The 23,786-nt window shown below is 38.0% G+C and overlaps 1 protein-coding gene across 2 annotated transcripts; it reads left to right on the forward strand.

Annotated features, from left to right (window-relative positions):
• Positions 1 to 139: 139 nt before the first annotated feature.
• On the forward strand, positions 140 to 22,570 carry LOC139980214 (uncharacterized). Of its 2 annotated transcripts, none has more exons than XM_071991714.1 (21): positions 140 to 651; positions 1,876 to 1,950; positions 3,938 to 4,005; positions 4,701 to 4,735; positions 6,518 to 6,578; positions 7,185 to 7,248; positions 7,506 to 7,586; positions 7,973 to 8,082; positions 9,106 to 9,143; positions 9,543 to 9,616; positions 9,889 to 13,281; positions 14,200 to 14,307; positions 14,762 to 14,890; positions 15,789 to 15,930; positions 16,327 to 16,445; positions 16,867 to 16,959; positions 18,235 to 18,355; positions 19,065 to 19,268; positions 19,933 to 20,037; positions 20,943 to 21,107; positions 22,041 to 22,570. In XM_071991714.1, the coding sequence occupies exons 2-21, from the start codon at positions 1,876 to 1,878 to the stop codon at positions 22,172 to 22,174; spliced, it is 5,319 nt and encodes a 1,772-aa protein (XP_071847815.1). In that variant the 5' UTR covers positions 140 to 651; the 3' UTR covers positions 22,175 to 22,570. The 2 variants fall into 2 exon arrangements, with proteins under 2 accessions (XP_071847815.1, XP_071847816.1); XM_071991715.1 differs by having other exon boundaries at positions 600 to 684.
• Positions 22,571 to 23,786: the final 1,216 nt, after the last annotated feature.

The following is a 23,786-nucleotide window of genomic DNA, read 5'->3' on the forward strand; positions in this document are numbered from 1 at the left end:
CTTCCCCTCCCCCTTTTCCTTTTCCACCTTTTATCAGGCCGTTCATTCAGCGATGTTCATATAATAAGTGAGGGCTCACTTCCAATTGGACCGAAACGTGATCTCACGTGTTCCTGTACAAATACAGCGCAAGTATGTTATCTTCACTGGACTGAACCTGGCAGGCAGAGCTAGCAAACAGCAAATTATACTCAAAAGTAGGTATAATGCGGTCACTTGCGAGTTAACGAGAGTGCGGGGTGACGAGAGTGCGACAATTGCTACCCCGCGTAGTTTTTTTCAAGACTCGTATTTCATGATTTTCAGCACTTGGATTTTCACGCCTAGTATTGCACTTTGTCATTGATTCGATTTTGCCGCTGCCGGAATACGCCTTCCTGCTGCTTTGTAGAACCACTTCGATAATCACCAAAAGGAGACAACAGCATCAAAGGAGACAACAATATTCAAGGAGACAACAACATTGAAGGAGACAACAACATAAAATGAGACAACAAGTTGACAACAACATAATTACAGACAGCATAGAAGTTAACAACATAATACATTGCCCTTTCGGCGTTCCATACTTCTGTCTTTGGTCTATCTCATCAATACGATTTCAGTAATCGGGAGCACCTGAGACGGACGTGACCTCGCTAACATTAATAAGTAAGGTTAAAATTTTGGAAACGATTGAGCACGGTAACTGACATTTAATTTGAGGTTGATGCTGATCACTACTAATAATCAAAGATAGCGAACCGTTTTCCGCACTTCATAAAAGTTGCATAGTATTTTTGTACCACCTTCCTGTTTTTTAACGTAGGCTAATGTTTTTCTTATATGTTATTATACTGTTATGTTGGTACCTAATACGCGAACTTCCTGGATTCAGTGAAAACAGGCCTAGCCTATCTCCCTCATGTATCAAATACACAAGACAGGCGTACGTTTGCGCACATGTCATACATCCCGTGTATAGTGTAGGCACAGTCACGTATAGACCCAGACTCCAGGATATTATCGGTGCGTGAGGGTTCAATTTGGGTATACATTTCACTGGAAGCCCTTTCATACTCATACTATGGTTAGGTGATAGCATGACTGTGAGTTTCTTATGTTATACATTGCAAGTTTTTGCTACTGACAAAGTTGATATTTATATTACCAGTGGCCTATGGAAGAGGGGGAGGGAAGGGACCATGTCCCCACCCCTGAATCAGATGGTCACTCGTGGGGCATGGTTTAGTTGGGGAAAATAGTTCAATCGGGGGACTATAGTTCAGTCAGGGGTTTTACACTGTCACTAGTATGATGGGTGCCCCCTCCCTCCTATTTACAGCCTCCCACAAAGTATTTATTAGCAAAACCTTGCATTTAAGACTACTTATGTATAACTAAATCATAGTCCAAATATGCTTCAGAGGGCACTATATGACTTCTAAAGTTTTAATTTGATTTTGCTAGGGGAGGACCCATACACCCCTAAAGAGGAGATTGCTTCAGTGACTCCAGTGCAGGCTTGCTCCTTTCTAAAAGCCCCTCCCCACATTTGAAATCCTGTGCACGCCGTTGGCCTAGACTGTAATTGTAAACAGATAAATCATCATTAATGTGCATTTGGATCTCTTCCATTCTACATGTGCCTATTAACCATACCTTGTGGCACTCACAACATTCTAAATCTTCATGAAGGTACAGTGCTGTAGTTACTAGCATGAGTAGCTGTGGCATATCAGGAAAGGCCTGTTTGCTGTGAGATAAGAAACCCTAGATAATAGTAGCAGGCTAACTGTTATTTAAGCAAAATATACAAAATCATCTTTCATTTTTAGCACTTGTATTTCCCCTCCTCCCTTCCCCTTCAAGTTTTCTTTCTTCTTTTCTTTTTAGATGGAAGAATCACCAACCTGCAGTACTTCAGTTCTAGAAGGAGAACTATGCCCAAAGTGTTGTGAATTACAAAAGGTAGGTCTTAGGAAGTAGTCCTGTTAGACCCTAGTTATAAAACTGAAGATTAGAATGAAAATGACTAAACATAGATCAGCGATCAAAACAAAAAAAGATCAACCAACCTGTTGCAAATCACTTGCTTGCCAGTGACCAAAATGATTCTTGGGCAGATAAATCTAGATAAGGAAAAGAAAATTTCTGGGAACTTAACCTAAAGACCATGGCACCATTCGGCTTAAACATCAGAAATGACCTGACGTCCAAGATAAACCAAAACAATGCCTTTGAAATTACGACGGAATCGGATTAAAATAAGCTGACACGGATTAAAAATAATCCAATTCTCCAAAACTTCTGCTAATCCAGCAGTCGCATTGACTTCACTGCCATGCCGACATTCAAATGTTTCAATTCCTGCTATGCACTGAAGAAGAGCTAGTTTAACTCTAAATCTCTGCGAAAAACAAACATTGGCTGATTCACCTCCAATCATTTACTGAATTAATTTTTTATCTCACTTGAGATCCAGCCTTTCTCTAAATGCAGCATAGTTGTTTAACAGTTTTTTCCCTAATTATAAAAATTTTCTAAATTATGTAAAACAGATCTAGGTAAAATAAAGCTACAAGCAAAAAACAAAACAGTCTAAAAGTACAGTAGTTTCACGATTGCAGTTTTTCCATACACTTCACTGTTTAGTTCTACCATGGAATTCCCACCCTCATGACTAACACAGTGTGTATGCCTATTATTTGCATAGGAGCTGTTTACAGTATGGGAGTTCTTTTGTTCAGTATATGTGTACATTGAACAATGCCTACATGATATTTCCCTTGATACCACTATACCAGTTATGCGTCAGCTCTCTTTTAACACAAGCAAGTGTGTCAGCAGGGGTTATTATTAGCACATTCTTGTCCAAGGGAGTGGAGGGGAGAGTAGAGGACTTAAAAATATGTTCTTAACATCGACTACAGGGAGACATGTTTTTGCTGAAGGGACAATGCCCGACACAAATATTTTTGGGATTTTGTGTCCTTGGGATACAAGTTTCAATATATTCTCATGATTAATACTACTGATCCATGTCACTGCTTTTATCCAATGGACCATATCACTGGTTGTACTCTTAGGAATACAAGAACATTATTAGTTACTGACCCAGCTGCAGAAAAGGCCAAAAACCTCTTGTGCTGTCATTAGTTATTGTACCACTCGGAACCCTGTACAGGTCAAACAGAGGACGGTAACAGAAATTGACTTATTACATTAGCAGAAAAAAAAATTCCTCAACATCGAGAGTTGCTTGAACAGAAAGTGGTTTTTGATATAAGTGTCTTGTATTAAGGTCACAACAATGTTTAAGAAGACAGTTGCTTTTCAAAAGAAAACTCGTTCATTATAACTGTACCTCCCATTTAATCGGGGATCAATTCGTCCATTTTTTTTGGCATCAAAAATATATTCCCCACTGACAAATGGAATTGTCTAAATTTTCTGTTCAGGTCTTTGTGGCGTTAAAAAATATCACTGTTTTTAGATATATATGTATACACAAACTAAAACAGTACAAGTGGAGTTTGCATCACTATACATGATTGTTTGAGAAGCATGATGATAATCAATTCTGACACATTTAAGCATTATTGATGGCGGCATATTACCTCCTTAAGCTTGGCAGGAATGGCTGTGTAACATGGGCTGCCTAGTTGCAACAAGTACAGTGCTAACACTTAATGTAGTTATTTTGCAATATCAGTACTTGAGTAATGTTCTAGGTTTAATGTTGTTTAAATGGCTACACTAAATTACTTGTTAGTCATATGCTATCTGCAGTTACCACCGAGCGTTCCACTCCTCAACCAAAGAAATATATATTGTCAACCCTACGTAAGAGGCATTTAGATATAATGAAAGACAACAAGCCACTGAAGTACAATAACTTCCATTGTTTGATGCAATGTTTTCAAGTTTATTGGTTAAATATATTCATTATTTGCAGGAGGTGGATACTCTGAAGAAACAGGAGACATTTTTTCTTGCCCTGAAAACCAAAATCATCAAAACTGAGTAAGTCAAACGAAACAAATCTTGCTTTTGGAGGCTGGGGACAGTGGCATGGGATGGTGGCACAGGAAGGTAAATTCCTTCTTTATCCCTGGTTGCCTGCATAAGAAAGAACAGGTCGAAGAAACAAAGCTTGTTTGCAAAGTAGAGTGCATGTGTTCATTTGTTGAACAGCTTCTCTTCTGTGTGTATACAATATGGTTATAAGATATATCAAAGATTGCCCATTTGGAGTAGTCATTTCTTGGTGGTTTTGTTATGATTTCTAGATTATTGACTATATAGTACACACACACCTTGGTAAAAGCGGCAAGATGAACTGATGAATTTTCTTGCCTCCTCTAATACTTGTGTCTAGCCTACTTATGACACATTTTCCTGATCTCCCTAACCTACTAACTGATAACACTTTAGCACTGCGACCCCACTCCCACCCCACCCCTACCCCTTCCTCCCAATCCCATATCTGAGACATTGCCTCATTCAGAGTCTACCATTTCGAAACTGGCGAACACTTTTTCTGCTGAGTTCTTGTTACAATTTTCAGTAGAAAGTTTTGAAGATGAACTGATAAGTTTTCACTTACATTCTCAGTAAATATAATGATTGTATTTGTGAATTGTAACTTGCTTTGTCATCTTCTAACATACCTTTAATTTGTTTTCTTTCTCCTTTCTTTTCTTCTTTTTCCCTCGCAGTGCTCTTATCAAGAAGTACATGTCCAAATGTCAAGATATCCTTTACAGTTCTTAATGTATACGAATAATGTCATGGTTACCATTTTAAGTCGGCCAGACCCCCAGGATTAGGTCGGATAGTTCGGCAATTCCGTGCACTGTCCTCCATCCCGCATTACCTCTTGTCTGATGCATGAATGTCTGGCATTTTTAATGAAAAGATTTGAAGCAAAACATAAAGAATCAATGTTCATTAGTTACAGAACCCGTACCGCTTTGTATTCTTAAAGCTCCAATTGTACCTGTACTGTATTGGCATCATATTGCATTTCCTAGTGTTGAAAAATAAGTACAATTTCATTTACAATTTTACTATGATCTGATTTAACTGTATTGAATTTGTTAAATAGTTTTCGTGTACATTTAGTCATATTTTCATCGTGTAGTATGTAAGATGCAGGGTTTCCAGAATCTTTGCAATATGATTCCTGACTAGCAGCACATGTCATCTCCTAGATTCCTATGATACATGTCCTCCATTTTGATGTCATGTCAGGGGCCACCCTATTACCATAGTATAGTATAATATTAATGTTTAGTACAGCAATATATTTTATTTTTTCTCAAGAAAATGAAAATACTTTGGTTGAGTGGTTTACTACAGAACTTCTACATATCTTTGCATTTGCATAGTGACCTACTTCTATATATATATATACTGGCCAAGAATTATAAAATTTTATCTACTTGCTACAAAATTGCCAGTATTTAAGAAAATCTACAGGCTGATATCAAATTCCCACTTGCAGGTACCTTTAATTAAGACAAAAGCAACATCAAATTTTTGCAATGGCAGAAAAGTGCTAGTACCCTTTATTTCTACTGGCAAGTCCAAAATCGACTGGCACTTAGCCAAGTAATTAGCCTGAGTTTTGAGGAAGAATTTATCATTTGAGTTTTGCATTGCAATTACACGACTTAATATAAATGTTGATCTATAAGTAGTGAGAATTCGTAATGTTCCTTGAAACAATACTTTGTACAGAAATGCATCTGCCTGTTTGTGTAGCAACTAGTCATCTTGTATATATTGTTTTGCTATGCTATCAATAGAAACTAAAAATAGCTAAGTTCTGAATTATCCGTGACATCACCATGGCAACCATTCATGATCTTCCGTCGTTGACAATTAAAATGCTGACTAATTACTTTCCATGTACTATGTTGAAGTTTTACAAGCAACAGTCTATCTTAAATTATTTAATAATTTTATGTGGTGATATTAAACATGAATAGGAGTCCTGTCAATACCTCGTAGCATTTTAAAATGCATGCACAGAATGTACATAGATGAAACATGGTTTGTTTCAGATCTGACTGCAGGAAACACATACTGTACAGTAGTTATGTGGAACTATTCTTGTGTAAAAGAATCTATTTCAGACATCACATTTGAGACTTAATGACTGTGAAGGGTGAGGGGGGATGTGTGTGGGGAGGGATCAGTCGGAAGAAATGGGCTGTCCCAAAGTTTTCATTGACTACCTTCACTTATAAAAAGTTAGTTCTACAAATGTACGACTTGTTCTTTTGAGATCTAATGAAATGCCAAAAAAATCTTATGAGTTAGCGGGTGGGTGGGGGGGGGGAGGAGGGGTGTGGGAGTTGGAAGGGATGGTCCCTCTGGAAATTTAGTAATAGCTTTCCTTGATTTATACCAAGGAAGTACCCAAGAACTGTTATATTTTGCTTGTTGAAATCAACTTACCCATTTGAGGTTATAACATGTTAGTGTTTCTGTGATTAAACAATAAAAACTTCCTTAATTTGTACAATACAGGCCGAAGAACAGGAGAAAAAGCTTGAACTTCTTGCTTGTGAGAATGCTGTCTTAACTCAGTGAGTTATCTTTGCTTTATAGTTGTATCTGTTACTCAGTCGCTTTCAGCTATTTATTATTTGTAGTTGCACTGTACCACACAAGTTAGTTAAATATCTATATAAATCCGGCTTTTAGGACTTTATTCTTACAAAATTTGGGTTGCAAATGGTGCTTTTGCATATTCTTATGTAATTTTCAAAATAGCAGATCGGTTTAAATATAAATAAGCCGTAAACCTTTGAGATGGATACTAAAATTGGGCGGAACAGTGGATAATGCAGAAAGTAGTTTATTACAGACTTTACATCAATTAAAAGGGCGTTTGAGGATGAGAGAGCCAATTTATGATCTGCGAAGGAATGTCGGATGCCATCTTAGATATTCTGTAGCTGGTTGTTTTTAATTTTACATAATTTGGCTGAACGGAAGAACCTCTAGTTAAAATATTTCATAATTTAAGTGAATCAATTGGTATGCTACTTACGAGGGACAGAGTCCTCTAAACCAAAGACAAATCGAGTCTTCACACAGGCGTCCTACTTGAGACTGTGTTCAATAGGACATATAGGGAAAGGAGAACTTGAAACCCATCAATTTGTCCTCTTTTCATTGTTCTCTTTCAGAAATAACAAAGTGTTAGAAGAAGAGTTGAAGAAGACTATCAAAGAAACGTTACCATGGAAACTAGTGAGTCCCTCTATATAGTCACTCTTTCATTTATGAGGATGTCATGTAATTTTGTTTTGTATTTTTTAATGCTTGTCGATAATCAGGTATGTTAGTAGAAGTGGTGCACTTCGTACATGTGATGCTGTACTACAAACATTCAGCGAGATTTTACAAAGCCCCTACGTTGAACAACAACAATTAGATACTTACGCATGTTTCACACAGTCGGTCAAAAGTGAAACCCCCAATAAATAGTAAATATTTCATTTTTGCAGAGTAAAGACAAGTTTGCAGCAGAAATGGAGGAAATAAGGAAACAACTTGAAAATACTCAGATCAAGTTATCTGCCAGCGAGGTGAGTCCAGTCTGTTACGGTCATTGTAGAATGTAGGTCCTCCAAGCAAATTGTTACAACTAATTTTTGAGATGTATTCAGCAGGTCGTGTGAAATCCAAGAATTTAAAGTCACTGCAATGATTATGTTTACAAATACATGTATAGCTAAAATGGTCGAGTGGAAACTGTGACCTGGTAGGCTGGTACCTTATCAAGCTAATGAGAAGCCCCACACCATGATTAAGAGAAGCCCACCTCTGTTTCCAGTGATGCTGTTTTGCCAGAATTCTGGAATAAATTTGTATATCCAGGATTGAAAGCTGTGGGTATGATTGCATCAAATATCAGAAGTATTAGACTCGCTACAAGGTTTTCTTGACTTTTGTACTCTTGTGTCGTTTGTAGTCCCTCTGCTTGCAATATGAACAGAAGATTGAAAGCACTGACTCTCAGGAAGCGGAACATATCTTAACCATCAGAAGTCTCAGGGAGGAGCTACGACATGCAGAACTGAGGTATATGGCTTTTGTATTTTCTTGTGACTTTTCTGTGTATTTTCGTGGGAAACGAACCCCTCCCTACCTCATCCCACCTTGACGAAGATACCTAGATTGATAGCTCTCAATTTCAAATGTCTATGTCAACGTTAAGGTGCCACCAAAATGTTAAGATCTTTTTGTAAATTATTACAATTTTTAACAAACTGATAAGTTGTTCAGTTTTTGTTAAGTTGTTCAAAATTTGCCACGAAATGACAATTGCTGAAATGTTACAAGTGAGGAATTCAATAGTTTGCTACAAAATGATTATTTGTCATTATTTAGCAATTTGCAGCCAATATGATAAATTGATCACTTATAAATATAGTTTACCAGGTCAACATTTTGCAACGAAACGATTAATTACACTCGCATCAGAGGGTCATCATTTTAACATTTTGATAAGTTTGACATTCAACGAAAGAAATAGCTCATTCACATTCATCATAGATGTAAAGTCAATAGTAAATTGAAAGACTGCCAAATCTCAGTCCTGAGTTTGATTAATTTCCTTGCAAGGTAAGCTACAGTATAAAGCACATGAAATATTTATGACCTGTTTGGCATGCCATGATAATTCTCAAAGGAACGTCTCATGCCGGTAATCTGACCTAGTTTGGAATGAGGTGTAACAGAAGTATTAGACACCACCATCAATCCCACAAAATACACACAGCTTGCTACTGTCGGTAATTAGACACTAGTGTACAGTCAATACATACAGCTACGGTCAATACCCACAATACAGTGTACATAGCAGCGATGGACATCTCAGGTCTAGATAAAAGATACGGTAACAAGGTAGCACATTTCATTATTTTCTGCATTTTGTAGCGACAAGAAAAAAACGTCATTTGCAAGCAACAGAAAGTTAACTTTTTCAGAGCACAGCACGCGGTTTGGGGCGAGTCTTCAATGCCTTTAAGTCAAGTCAATGTGTAATGTTTTCCTTTCATGATTTTGTTTGGTAATAGCAGTGTTTTTTTTTTATCCTTCCAGATGCAAGGCAGAAACACAGAAGTTGATGAAAGCTAAACGTAAGTCTTTCAAGGCTCATGTAAAGTCTCATGTAAAGTCACATGTTATTAAATATAACATAATTAAATTTTGCTTGAAGAAAGTTCAGGGCAAGGTCGTGATTGCTTGCAGCAGTTAAATGACTTTTGATATTCTAGACAGAAATTTTATGAAGAAAAAAAATATGCCAGTGGAGAGTTCCAGAGTTTATTGTCAACAAAATAGTTCAGGCATATTATTTTCAATGGAAGAAGAAACCAACACATGAACTGATGTATTTAATAGCAATGTCTCCTCTTCTTTTTGTTTTTTTTATCTTAGAAAAGTTGTGAATTTCTGCTGAGTTTTCTCAACTCTTTGTATTGTTAGTTTAATGGCATTCTTAGTGATACAAATATCTTCATTTTTGTACTGTCTAGAGCAAGCAGGGGTACTGAGACAGAAACTTTCTGAAAGAAACTCAAGTAGGAGAAGAAAGGGCCAGTCCACAAGTGTAAGTACACCCACAAGCACGTACACATACTTACACCCTCCCCCCCCCCCACACACACACATACACATTAAACACAAACAGAGCAAACACTCCAGAAGAATAATTAACTAATGTTTTGTATACATGTACCAACCAGCTACAAGGAAAATGTATAAAAATATTCCACGAGACAATTCCTTTAATCGTTGACACCGTCCGTTACACAGATGAATTATGTTTATCTTTTTATTTGATAATATTGCTGAAGGTCACATCTTTGTGTTATCTTGCAGGAGAGGAGTGATGACAACCCAGACATGATTGGAAACATTTCAGGTGACTCTGATGGTGAGATGGATGATTCAGATGACGAGGAAGAGGAAGAGGTAGTCAATCACTCCAAAGAAGAAAAGGGAACTTCTCAACGACATCAGGGATGTGTTTCTACAAGACTCGGCGTGGCACAAGCAGTGGAATGGGAAACCGATAAAAGCATAGATAAAACCTTAGAAGAGAATATAGAAGAGGATGCAAAAGAAGAAACAACATCTCCCTCTGGAAATAGAGACAGCCAAAGTTATCCAAAGGATGCCAAAAACAAATTGGCTTCTTCAAAACTAGAGGATGAACAGAATATAAGTCAGAGTCAAACTCTCGATGGAATGCAAAGTATAGGAAAAGAGGATGATAAGAATAGTGAAGGTGATAGTTCTGACAGCGATTTAGGAGACTTTGATGAGATGCGACCGAGTCTGTTTGACGAGTACGACATCGAAGCGGTCGAACGGGCAGGATTGGAGAAAACTCAGGAAACTAGAGAGATTATTTCAGCTAATGCTAGCAGTGATCTGTTTGGGGAATTAATCAACAATGAATGCAAGGATGGTATACAAACCAGCTCTGATTCGGAGGAGAGTTTGGAGGCCGACTCAGTCAGAAGGAGAGATCAGAGGGAACTGGACAGTGATATTAAATCAATTAAGGAAGACATAAAAAGTGTTAAGGACAAGGATAAGCAGAATAACAATTTGAACAAAGGAGGAGACCATAGTAGTAACAGATATACTGTGGAAAGAAGTAAGAACTGTAGTCAAAGAAATGTTGTGACGAATGAAAGAGATAAGATCGACAGTAGAAAGGGCAATGAGATTGAATCTGAAGATGCTTTGGGAGAGAAAGTCCCAGAGAAGGAGGTTGGAAAGCATAAGCAGAAGATTGGTGATGGGTATGAGCTAGGAGAGTCGTACAAAGGGGGCAGGACGAGGATCAGTAGGGTAGCACCAGTGGAAGAAGACAATGAGATGAGTGACTCGAGTGGTGACTGCGGTATATCAGAGGGTAAGAATGAGGAAAAGATGCCGTCCAAAGGCAATAAACAATATGAGAGACATCACGATTCTAGTACTACACGGGAGGAGAAAATACAAAGGGATTCAGGAGAACAGTGTACAACAATGGACAGTCACATGACTGATAACATTAAGCAGAGAGAGCGATCGGATGGAACGAGTAGAGAAATTAGTGAGGATGAGGTATGTGAGGAGGAAGATGATAGGAAATATTCTCATCAGAGATACGATGGTGAAAATGAAATGGAGGGTAGCACTGATCAACTTCAGAGGAAGGGTAACATGAAGGTTTTAGCGTTAGCAAACAAAGTCGAGAAACAAAGAGAGTCGATAGTACCAGAGAAAGCTATAAAGAATTCTTATACTGGGAGTGAACAATCTCCGCACACTAATGAGAATGATGAAAGGCAAAGATTGAATAAAGACAAAGAAATAGTAGATAGCGATGATGAAATGAGATGCAGCAACAATGGTAAAAAAGAACCTCTGCAAGAGCAGAGGTTGGTCAAAGAAGATAGCAAGAAGCAGGAAGAGAGACAGAGTAGTGACTCTTCAGAGGAAGAAGCTGGAATCCATATCGAGATCGGCAATAGCGTAGCAGGGAAGAGCAGGACGGCTAGAAGTAGTAGTTCTAAGGAGAGTGGGTTGCAGTGTGCGGAGGGTGAAAAATTCAGGGAATCCGCAGATGGCATGAGTAACGACGCGAGTGCATCATCGTCAGAATGGACAGAAAGGTCAGAGTTTTGTGAGCAGAGTACGGTCAAGAAATCTAACCCACCCAATGCTGGCAGGAGCTGCCAAACCGTAACCTTAGAGAAATTAAAGATTGTATGTCCCAAAGAGAGCGAAGAGACTTCCGAAAAGGTGGAGGTGGAGAGTGCCGGTTTTGAAAGCTTGGAATTAGACCACATAATGATAACAGAGAGAATGGGGAAGTTGACGACACCTACTAAGCAAAAAATAGTAGTTAAGAATGTAAATGTAGTCCCCAGTAGAGAGAGGGCATCGTTTAATATGCCAGAGAACCCTGCTGAGGTCGCACAGAGGAGGATGTCAGGGGCATCATTGGAGCCGATGATAGCATCCATCTTGGATTCTCTGCCGGTTATTTTGAGAGTCTTATCTCCGATACCACTGAGTCCTGCAAGAGGAGGAATGGATGAGGGGGAAGAAGAGGAGGAGGAGGAGGAGGATGACAATGAGCTGAATCTGCATCAGCGAAGACTCTCTCCTCTGTCACCTCCTGATGCCTCTTGTTTCTTGCCACCTTTCTCTGCTTCAGAGAGGGCGCTCTCTCCTCTACCCAGGACTCCTGTTCCTCCAGAGGATTACCCCGAGCACGGAGGAGATACGGAGCCAAGCGAAGTGATCATGACCAATTTCCATGCCGTCGTTCCAGAAGGAGTAATTAATGTCAGACCTCAAGCCGTACCATCCTTCCGTGGTGGGGTAGAAACTGTCCGAGACACTGGAGGAAAGAGGAAGCACCAAGGCCGCCTCGACGAGATGGCCAGGGATGACTCGAGAGAAGTTATAGACATCAGATGTGGCAAGAAAAGCAGAAAGAAGAAGAAAAGAGGGTTTTCTGATTCTGGCGATAGTGACAGTAGCTTGAATGAGTCTGGAGGTTTTTTTTGTGATAGAGATACTTCTAAGAATGTAGGCAGCCTCAGTGTTGGAGAATACCTCAAGAAAACGTCCACTTCATATGAACAAACGGGTAGAGGAGATATTGTAGCAAACAAAGAACAAACAGTAGACAGTCTTTCAAGTTTAAGCAGAGCAAGTCATTCAAGTGAAGGACCTGGCAATAAAGCAGATCGTCGGATTCAGTCGATAGATGGACTCGATGATTCTAGATGTAACAAGACGATGGGAGAGCCGTCGCTAGATGACGGTTTGCAATCACCGTCAACATCAGAGGTTAACACTGATCTGAACGATATGAAGTTGAGAGAGGACTTGTTTGATGATGTTACACCGTTGAAGAAGACATCGAAGGAGACGAAACAAGCTGATCAGAACAGTAGGAAGATAGCAGAACAGTTCTCCGATGATGTCACACCGCCACAGGACATATCTGTGGAGGTGGAAGAACCTTCTCAGAATAATGGGGAGAAAGGTGAGCGAGTAAACATGGACGGTGTGGAATCAGGAAAAGAGATGAATCAAGTTGCTGGCAATGATCACGAGACAGAGAAAGATCTTCCTGATGATCTTAAATCACTCTGTGAAAAACCAAAGGAAGTTGAACAAGATACTCGGAAAGATGCAATGTCTCCTGGGAAGCCCGACAGTAAAGGAGCAAGAGATATTAAGGAAACATACACCACAAATGTGAGTAGAGATTCTGTCATTTCTTGTTATATGTTTGCTCATCATATACTCATCGTATTACAGATTGATAATTTAACGAAGTCCTCGTCATCACAGTGGTGATGTTACCAGTTTCATAACTTATGCTTCATGCTAGTTTTCATTTTGTGTTGCAGACTGTTACATTGTTTTTATACATAGACTATTCTAGTGAGTTGATGGAAGTCACAATTATGTTTATACTTAATAAGATGGCTAGGAAACAAAAAAGTGATGTAAAGGAGGAAAGATATATGGAACAGGAAGTGGATTAGACTGTAAGTGGTATTTGTTGTATAAATATGTCGATAGAACCATATTAAATAAACAGGGAGCAACAGGACTTTAAAGATAATGAAATGCCTGTAGAAGCCAGCCTTTCACCGTCCCTTTAAGATCAAGGTTTGTTAGATGTAAGGTGTAAGTATGACTTATCACAATCCTTCAGTACATGTGTAGTCTGTACTGACATGTTAAAGGGTAATGGCTGTCTTCAGGCAAGGTGAAAAGGGGATCAAAGAGTCAATTAGGGGACGCGCAGCGGCGCACCAGAAATTCCAAATTAGGGGTGGGAGGGTGGTAGACAGTTGATGGAAAATATGATAATTTGATACTTGTCAAATGCGTGTTGTAACAATGCTTTCTACATGTTAGGCTACAAGCCCTAGTCTATAGTCTGCCTATAAAGCCATGTGGAAGTAGTTTGCACAAGTTTTCTTAGTTGCCTCTGCATCATATGATATGACTAACAATGCATATTTTACCTTTCACGGAGCAAGATGAAACCAAATTTTAAATCTTTTTTGATATTCTGACTGAAACTTTCCAGATTATTAATGATAGGGTAAAAAGTAATTTCTTTTTCTCTTGGAAAATTCTCATAACTAAAATATCTTTCAGGATGAACTTCACCAAAACGATCAGAAAATTGTTCTCAGTGAAGTTCTGAAGTGCATCAGAAATCCGAACAGCAAAATTTTATTTGAAGTGGTCAAGATGATTGTGTTGGTGAGTTTTTGTTTCATTAACAATATTTTCCTAGCTTTTGACCAAAAGAGAAGGGTCAGAGCTCTATCTGGCAGGTGGAGTGCAATGGGATGTTGTACCTTGGGTGACCTAGCTTGGCTCTTATAGAGATAGCAATGTTCCCTCGAATATCATGGTGTACTTTGTGTGTCACCGATCTTGTGAGTACTAAAGCAAACGTACCCACCCACCCCTGCTTCTCTTGCACCCCTGCTTTTCCACCACTTCTATAGCATTCCCTCTACAGCCCATTCTTCTGGGAAATCTCAGTTTATAAACGTCTGGTCCTGTAATAATTTTTTCTGCTATAAATTCTTCATTAAAAATGGCTTGTGTTTCTTTATCTGAAAAATGAATGAATGTGTTTTCCAGTCATGGAAAAAATTCTTGAAATTTTCCAAAAATATATCCCACATTTTTTTTCGTGTTCTTGCAGTTCTTAGACCAGAATCCTATCGATCTGCTGTTAGTGCAACTGTCCAAGTCGTTTGTCCAGAATAGATCTTCTCGACCGGTATTGACCTCTCAAGAAGAAGAGATTTTGGCCGAGGTGAAAAAGCGCAAGGTAATGACAGTGATGTAATGTATTTAGAATGAAATCATTGGGATCTGTGTTAAGTAAATAGTCTATTGTTGCTGTTATGCTAAAGTGCACACTATTACATTGCACTTATAGTATGTGTTTGTTTTATACAGTGTCTAATTATACTGTGTGATGTATGCTATATTCATTCAATATTATACTAAGGTAGCATGGTGGGTTTAATTATGATGCAATTAAAACTGTGAACTGGCAAAGTGTGCTCATTCTTGAAATACAGTTCTCAAATTTTTACAAATATCTAGCCTTTGCTGTAATATGTTACCAACATGCACATCTTCATAGTTTGAATTTTGACAAACGTTTAACAAAATTCTGGTCCATTTCTCGACAAAAAAGGGCAATTTCAGCATGAAAAAAGGGTGCCATAACGGGTCATGTTATGACACAGTCCACTGAAATATAGAAGAATGCATCTGGAACTGACTTGGATGGTCTTAAATGAGTTAAAATACTTGTTTGTATGCAAATAGAACAAATACAACTTAAGTAGAAAGTTTTCTTACAAGAATAATTCAGGGATATTTCTTTCTTTCATTCTTTACATTGGGCACAAACAGATAAAATATTCTATTTTAGTTTAACTCAGCTAAAATAAAAGAAGTTACTTTGATAATCTTGAAGTGGACATAGCTTTGCAAATATACATCATCGTTTGGCTTCACTTTTGTGCAAACCTGAAACAGGAGACTTGCTAGCACATCTTCAAGTTTGGCTTACCTTCCGTTGCTATGGTAAAATCATGAAATTTCCGAATCTGCCTGATAATAGGTCCTGCATAGTAACCGGTCCCTCGACTACACTAATTTGACAGTGAATGTATACAATTTGAATTTCATCGTAATATTTGTTTTCTCTTCAGGGTAATGGTCTGACTAATGGATTGCTAGAGACTCTGGTCACGTTTGTACTCGTTCCCAAATTACAGAAAGTGGATGAGAAGACAGGACACACAAAGCGGTTAACGTACATTCGGATGTATGCGGCTGTCTGTCGGCTTAAAGGTAAGACCTCTGGTATTCAAATAACAAATCATTAAATTTCTCGTATGTAAAGTTGTTAAAATCTTCAGACCAATATTACATAATGTAGATTTCTAAAAGATGCCATTTTAAATATTCTGTGTATTTTTATTTTACTTTTTTTAAAAAAAATTACATTTGATTTCTTTTTGCATTTATTTGTGTCTAGCTGAAATTGAACTTGAGCAAAATGTGCATTAAATGGACATCTAATGTTCTCTCAAAGGTGGAGAAAGAAACTAGCAGAAGATAATTTTTGAAGTTTATGTAACAGAAATGAGGTCTGTAAGAGACAGTGGATGAACCCATCCATATCATCAGTTATCATAATTTTTGCAGATAATTAATTGCTGTGTATCATTAAATTCTGTTTTGTAGGTCTGGCTGAGGTGCTGCGAGTTCTTTGCTTTGATTTGGTGCTCAGAAGAATTCAATTTTGGGAAGAACTACTCCTGTGTGTAGCATCTGTCTGGCCCGCTGTCTTAACTAGGAAACCGGTGAGTTGTGAAAAATATATAATAATACATATTTGTATTTTATTGTAAATGCTGCTGCCGTCTCTGTAATATCCAGAATGGAAGAATAATACAAAACGAGGAGAATTTATGAAATGATGTCTTTAGCCCTGTAGAGTAGATGTATTTAAATATTAATTAATGAAAGGTGTTAATTAGCTGTAGCCATATGGGTATAGTTACTTGGTGACATGTTTGGTGTGAAATAAAGGGGTGTCGGCTGGCATCGCATCAAAATGGAGCCACAGCAGAAGATTAAAAGGGCTGCTAAGCATGAACTACTTTTATGATTAGCTTTGTTTGTGCATTAAAGTTATATGACAATATATTTTACAAATCCAGTTACTAACTAATTAATGCTGCATACATCTTGTAAGTCACTAGAAATGTCTTCTTCCAACAGGGGAATATCTCTCAACCAATTATTGATGCTCTGGAACTGGTCGTCTGGAAAAGTTTGACTTCAAAGAAGTCCAATGCAGGCAATTCTGATGCAGTGAGTATGAAGTTTTCCGATTTATAACAATCTTGAAATGGGATTGAGTTGGAAAATCTAGAATATGTGGAATTTCAACCAACCGACACCCCCACCGGCCTCTAAATAGGAATGCTGTAATTAACGAGACTATGGACACTCATGTTATATCCAGAGGTTTAAAACCAGTTTAATACAGAAGTTTGTCATTCCGCTGAAGACATTGCCACTTGTATGGAACAATGCTAGCCCACTGTGGTGATACATTAGCCATACCCTAGGGATCAATCATGAATATATATATACAGTAATATGATCTAAACCAAGTTTCTCACACTTTGGGTTGGCCAAAACCATTTTGTTTGTTTCCGTGAGGGGCAAAGTGGTTCACAGGAGGCCCACTGGAAAAAAGTTGGGGTCTGTTTTTCCGTAACAGCCCAACCAGTATTTTACTGATTTGTTTAAATGAAATTCGACAGAAACCAGATCTGGTAGGGTGTGTGAGCCTGAGGATTTATGTGCGTCTGGAATTCTCTAGTAATATTCAGTAAAATTTTCTAAGTTTCGGTTGTCACAAGAAGCTTTAATATGAATGAATGACGACTGTAAAGAAATACATTGATGAAGTCTCAAAGTTCTCAAAAAGAATTAACTAACATCAAATGATTCAACAGTTGGTGTATATGCCAAATTGTTTACTAATGACCGTCTGTTTAAACATATATAGGATGTAATAATTATTAATAACTGTTTACTCAAATGTGGGACATGGTGCTATGAAACATTGAATATAAATATGTCACTGAACTAGATAGAGACTTGAGCAAGTTCAATTTTTTGGGGGGAAATTTTCATCACATAGCACTTTTTCTCTGTTCATTATATTCACTTGATTGATAGCACAGGCAGAATGATAATGAAATACTGAATTATTAAGTAAGTAAATAATAGAATCATAGAGGGCAAAAACAGTTATTAATCAACTGCTTATCTTCTGCAAAATACCTGTGTAGGTAAATGTATAAGTTAGAGGGTGCCACATCTTCTATTCATGCAGGATCTTCTTCGAAGGCAAGCCATTTGTCTTTGAGAAGACCCTGCTAGGATTGAAACATCAGACCCTCCCATAACTTAAGCATCGAAATTATGGAATGATTTCTTCATGAATATGCCAGTAACCGTGTAGAAGGGAGTTGAGAAATTGATCTATAACTTTGCCATTATGTGGGCTGAGATCTTGTACACAGTGTGACTGGAAGCCTCATTTATATTTTCAACAATTATTTCATTCTATAGCTATGGCAGTGTCTGAAGTTTACATGTAACTGGAATGATCCAATTGTCTGCACCGAGGAGCTGATGGCGAAACACTTTCTAACGATACTGAATGACGAAGAAAGAGTAAAGTTAATGAATGGTTAGTTTGCTTGTTTTGTTTGCCGATTTACTTTCCATGACAGGATGGAAAATCTGCAAATAACTAACAGGTATTACTTATGCAGTCTGCATGACCTGTAGCTAAGGAAAGTGGCATAATACCATCTCATTCTTCTCCCCTCCCCTCATCCCTCCCTTGACCCCCCACCCCCAAAAGTATATATATATTTATTATCCAATAGCTCTATTTGTATCCAGTTGTTGTCCAGTAGTTCTCTTTATTTCAGGTTATTGTTATCCATTACTTCTTTGTTTCATGTTATTGTATCCAAAGCTTCTTTGTCATGAGTTACCATTATCCAATAGCTCTCTGTGTTTCATATTGAGATCCAGTAGTTCTCTTTATTTCAGGTTATTGTTATCCAATAGCTTCTCTGTTACAAGTTACCATTATCTAATAGCTTTCTATGTTTCACATTGCCATCCAGTAGTTCTCTTAGTTTCAGGTTATTGTTATCCATTAGTTCTTTATTTCATGTTATTGTTATCCAATAGCTTCTTGTTACGAGTTACCATTATCCAATAGCTCACCGTGTTTCACATTGTTATCCTTAGTTCTCTTTGTTTTCAGTTGTTCACTTTGTCTCAGGGTATTGTTCTCTAATAGCTCCCATTGTTAAGAACCAAAAGATCTGTTTCGTTTCCCATTGTTGTTTGTTGTATTCCTTTTGTTTTTCTTTGTTTCACAGATAGCAAGACCTCTCCCGTCTCTCAGAGTTCGTTCGAGACAGTGATGGCTCTCGAGCTGTTAGCATGGTCCAGAGGCTGGAAGTGGACGTGGTCTTTCCTAATTGTTGAAAATATCTGGCCTACCCTGGTAGGTCTCTGTAAGGCTGCATCGATGGGTGGTGGATGGAAAGCTGGACGAGTGTGTTTTTGCCTTAAGGTTCTTGGTAAGATTGAAATATGTGTAATGGACCTTCTTTCACTATAAATGAAAACCAATAAAATTAGAATAATATTCACACTTTTTTAAATTCCTTGCCGAAGTCAAAACGAATCTATGTGATGTTGATAGGTGTGTGCGTATGCGTGTGTGTATAATTACAATAACTACAAACCTTAAAGCATGAATGAGGTAGTACATACTCAATGCGTTGGTCCTCAATACTGAGCTCCACAACCTTATTGTTTTTGCAGTCATAGGTCATTTGATAGATTATAGAGATCAAAGTCTGAAAACCTCAGAAAAACTCAAAAATTAAAACTTGTATGCACTACCATACTTAATTTATGGATCCATCTTATTAAGTAAATCAACCTCATGTGCAATGTTACATTGAATGTTCTCATATAGACAGGGGCAATTAATCTCCAAGACCTGTTGGATTTCTAATTTTGTTTTTCTTAATTGACTGGCATCATTAATAAATTACTGTCTATAAGCTACCTTTGTGAGAATAAAAACAAACCCAGAAAGGATCTCAAGCTAGGAATCTTTGTTGCATCAAAAGTAACCGTATTTTGGGGAAGAATACTGGGTGCATTTGGTAAATCTGGTGAAATTAATCGACCGAATACAAAAGTGGTTCAAAGAATGTTTTAATTATCCCTCAGGAACTCTTGGTCAAGTGGAGAGGGAATTTCACATGGAGATCTTCCACTTGATTGAAAAACTGTCAGATTTCATTAAATATACTGGTGCAGACAGCTCAACTCAAGGTATTTATTATAAACCTTTTCAGAGATCATGAATTTTTTTTCTTTTCAATGTGTGTGCTCTTACTATGTGTTATCATTAAACTAAAATTAAATTTTCCCCACCCGGTATTTTCTATCACATGTCACAGTGCTGACGTCATGTAACTAAGGCATGGGAGAATTTTTCTGATAATATCACCACCATAAACTAAGTTTTCAACCACCTGATACATATTCCAATTCTGCTGATGGCAAAATTCAAATGGAGCCCAATGTTTGTAGGGAGATATTTTATGTCGAACATTATGGGTATAGTTTCACTCAGTCACTCTCACCATACCAGCATATTTGGAGGGGGGGGGAGGTGGGTTAACAATTATTAAAGGCTGGAATTGAGGTGTGCGTCAGGATGGGGGAGAAACAATGTCTTCCCCTTCATTACCATATCATACCAAAGCACTCGTATGTGACAGTATGAAAAGTTCCTAACCTGTATCTGTTAGCAACAGGATATTCATTTTGCTCATACTTTCAATATGAGTGCTATGAAGTGGGACATGAAAGTACAGAAGAGAAACATTGGTCCCAACTGGGTGCTTTTCCACTTGTTGAAGGAGCTCATGCCGTTAGATAAGCACATTTAAAGAAATATTCTAATAATTCAACCCCCACCTTTGGAAAAAGTTAAGAACAAGAAACCCTTCCGAGCTCCTTTCTCTTCTGATCATGGTTATTTATTACCTTAATATCACAGTTTGGCATAAATTTAAAGTTATACCCAACAGAAAATGAAACAAAACAGACAAAAATCCTTCACCTATATCCTTCATAAAAAAATGTGTAGGTGTGGATAGTTAGATGATCCATGGTTATTCATGGTTGATATGATTATTCATGGTGATATGATTATTCATGATCTCCACCAGTCCCAGCTGTTGTAGTAAGCCATGCCGCCGGTGCAATACTGTCCCTATCAGAGTCCTGGCCTGCCTTTGCTGCTCAAACATTGAGAAAGTTGCCGGAGGGCGCAAGTCTACAACTCATCAAAGGAGACAGAGGACGTTTGGACGTCTTGATGGAAACTTGCAAAGGTATTTCTCTTTAAATATTCCCCTCATTGTCCTCCATTAAGAACAATAATCTGCAGCCAGTCTTTGGTGTTGGCCATTAATTGACTTCCTGACATACTTGGTTAGGGTGGTAGGGGTGTGGGGGGGGGGAGGGGGTGAGGGTTTGGGAAGGTGGAGGGGAAAGGTGTATATTTTAAGTTTTTACTGAGCTGTGTTCATGCAAGATAGTGTTGTCTTGTCGACACAGCGTTTCGTCCCCTGACAAAGTTGGCTCCGTAGCTCAAGAAAATTGACATATTTGCAGACATTTGAAAGAGGAAAGATAAGAGGTACAATAAGGAGAGAGTTCCAGCTACCCAGAGATACTTTGACAGGAATAGTTTTGTAGCATTTTGGAATTATTTCACTGCATGTTTCAAAATGGAATGATGAGTATACACATAGTGAGTCAATCGTAGAACCAAAGCCAGTAGATAGGAAGTTTGATCATTTCCTTTTAGCAGTGGAACAAGGTAATACTGTTACAGCAGCAGAGTGTTTAGTCTTCAATATCCAACAAAGCTAGAGAGCCTATCATTAGTGTTTATTGTACTAACACCCTCTTCTATAATTAAAAATTTTTTTTTAGCCATGAATGTAACTAGTGAAGATATTAATGCATCTGTTGGGCTCTAAATATTTTTTCCCCTATGCCAACTCCCCCCAACCGTTAACCCAAACACATTTTCACACATAACCACTTGCAAAGCATAACTAAGAATGTTTATATCTTTTCTTCTTTGAAGTGAAACTATAAAATTGTGAGCTAAAAACAAGATCATTGGTCTGATTTAACTCATTTTCTGCTGTCAGATACATAAATTTGGCCATACTGTTCATTTTATATAAGCATTCATCTCCAACAAGATTTTTTTTCTTTAAAAGGGATGTTAATTTTTCTTTTTAATTCACCAGGAGTAATGAACCAGACTTATGATCAACAGAAGTACAGAGACACCGGCCAAGCAAATGTAACGAAGAGATCTTGGAATGATGGTGGAGAAGGAAGTAAGAAGTGTACCAGGGGCAGGAAGAAGTTTAGGAGATGAATTGCATGGTAGAGCAAGTGGAGGCATTTTGTCTTTTTTGCCATGAATAGATGTGTAATAGAGTATGGTGCTTTGGTCTTTGCTATGAATGGCCTTTTATGAGTTGATGGTGAGCGGAGGTCAGTTTGGTCTTCGCTATGGATGGACTTTTATGAGTGGAAGGCGGTTTGGTCTTTGCTATGGATGGACATTTATGAGCAGATGGTGGTTGGTCTTTGCTATAGATGGCCTTTACTGAGCAGAAGGTGGTTTGGTCTTTGCTATGGATGGCCTTTCATGAGTGGAAGGTGGTTCGGTCTTTGCTATTAATGGCCTTTTAGAGCGGAAGGTGGTTTGGTCTTTGTTATGGATGGACTTTTATGAGTGGAAGGCGGTTTGGTCTTTGCTGTGGATGGCCATGAGCGGAAGGTGGTTCAATCTTTGGTATGGATTGACTTTTAGGCGCGGAAGGGGGTTAGGACTTTGCTATGGATGGCTTTTCTTGAGTGAAGATGGATAGGTCTTTGCTTTGAATGGCCTTTCATGAGTGAAAGGTGGTTTTGTCTTTGCTACAAATGGCCTTTTATGAGTGGAAAGTGGTTCAGTCTTTGCTATGGATGGCCTTTCATGAGTGGAAGGTGGTTTGGTCTTTGCTATTAATGGCCTTTTAGGAGCGGAAGGTGGTTTGGTCTTTGCTATGGATGGACTTTCATGAGTGGAAGGTGGTTTGGTCTTTGCTATTAATGGCCTTTTAGGAGCGGAAGGTGGTTTGAATTAGTTTGCTTAAGACAATAAACATTTTATGTTTGCAAAGAATAAAAGAGGTCACCATCATTCCAATTAATAATTATGTATAACATTACATTTAATATTAGGGTGTGTTGGATTAAAGCATCATATCATACTGTATTTGGGTTAAAGTTCATTTCAAAATGGATTGTGTTTAAACTTCTTATCAAGTCATATTTGGTGAAAAGCCTTCATATCAAGGTGTATTGGGCTAAACTGCACATTAAGTCATATTGGGTTAACCTTTTGCAGCACAGTGTCTTAGGTTAAGCTTCATTTCAAGAACTTCTTATCAAGCTATATTTGGTTTAACTTTCATATCAGCGTGTACTGAGTTAAAAGCCCGTCTGTATACCAAGATGTATCTAGGTTAAGTGTAGGTTAGTGTTTGTACCGAGGGGTGCTAGGTTAAACTCTATATGAAGGAATATCAGTGGTTGAACTTCATATCAACGTGTACTGAGTTAAACGCCCGTCTGTATACCAAGATGTATCTAGGTTAAGTGTAGGTTAGTGTTTGTACCGAGGGGTGCTAGGTTAAACTCTATATGAAGGAATATCAGTGGTTGAGTTTCATATCAGTGTGTATTAAGTCAAACCGTCATAACTTGTATTCAAATTAAAATTCATGTGAAGATGTATGTAAGTTCAACTACATATTGTCTCCATATATCTTATGCAACTCAAATCAAAAGGAGTCGCCAGAGGTCCTCTGGGGATAATAAGTTTGTTTATATAGAAGAGACATTTTTTTTTATGCAACTCAGGATCACGTGTTCCTCGGTCTTTAACGTGCATGTAAATACAGAGTTACCTTGCTTTGGCTTTGTTACAAGGGATTACT

The sequence above is a fragment of the Apostichopus japonicus genome, chromosome 14 (assembly GCF_037975245.1).
Source record: "Apostichopus japonicus isolate 1M-3 chromosome 14, ASM3797524v1, whole genome shotgun sequence".
Classification (NCBI taxonomy): Eukaryota; Metazoa; Echinodermata; class Holothuroidea; order Aspidochirotida; family Stichopodidae; genus Apostichopus; species Apostichopus japonicus.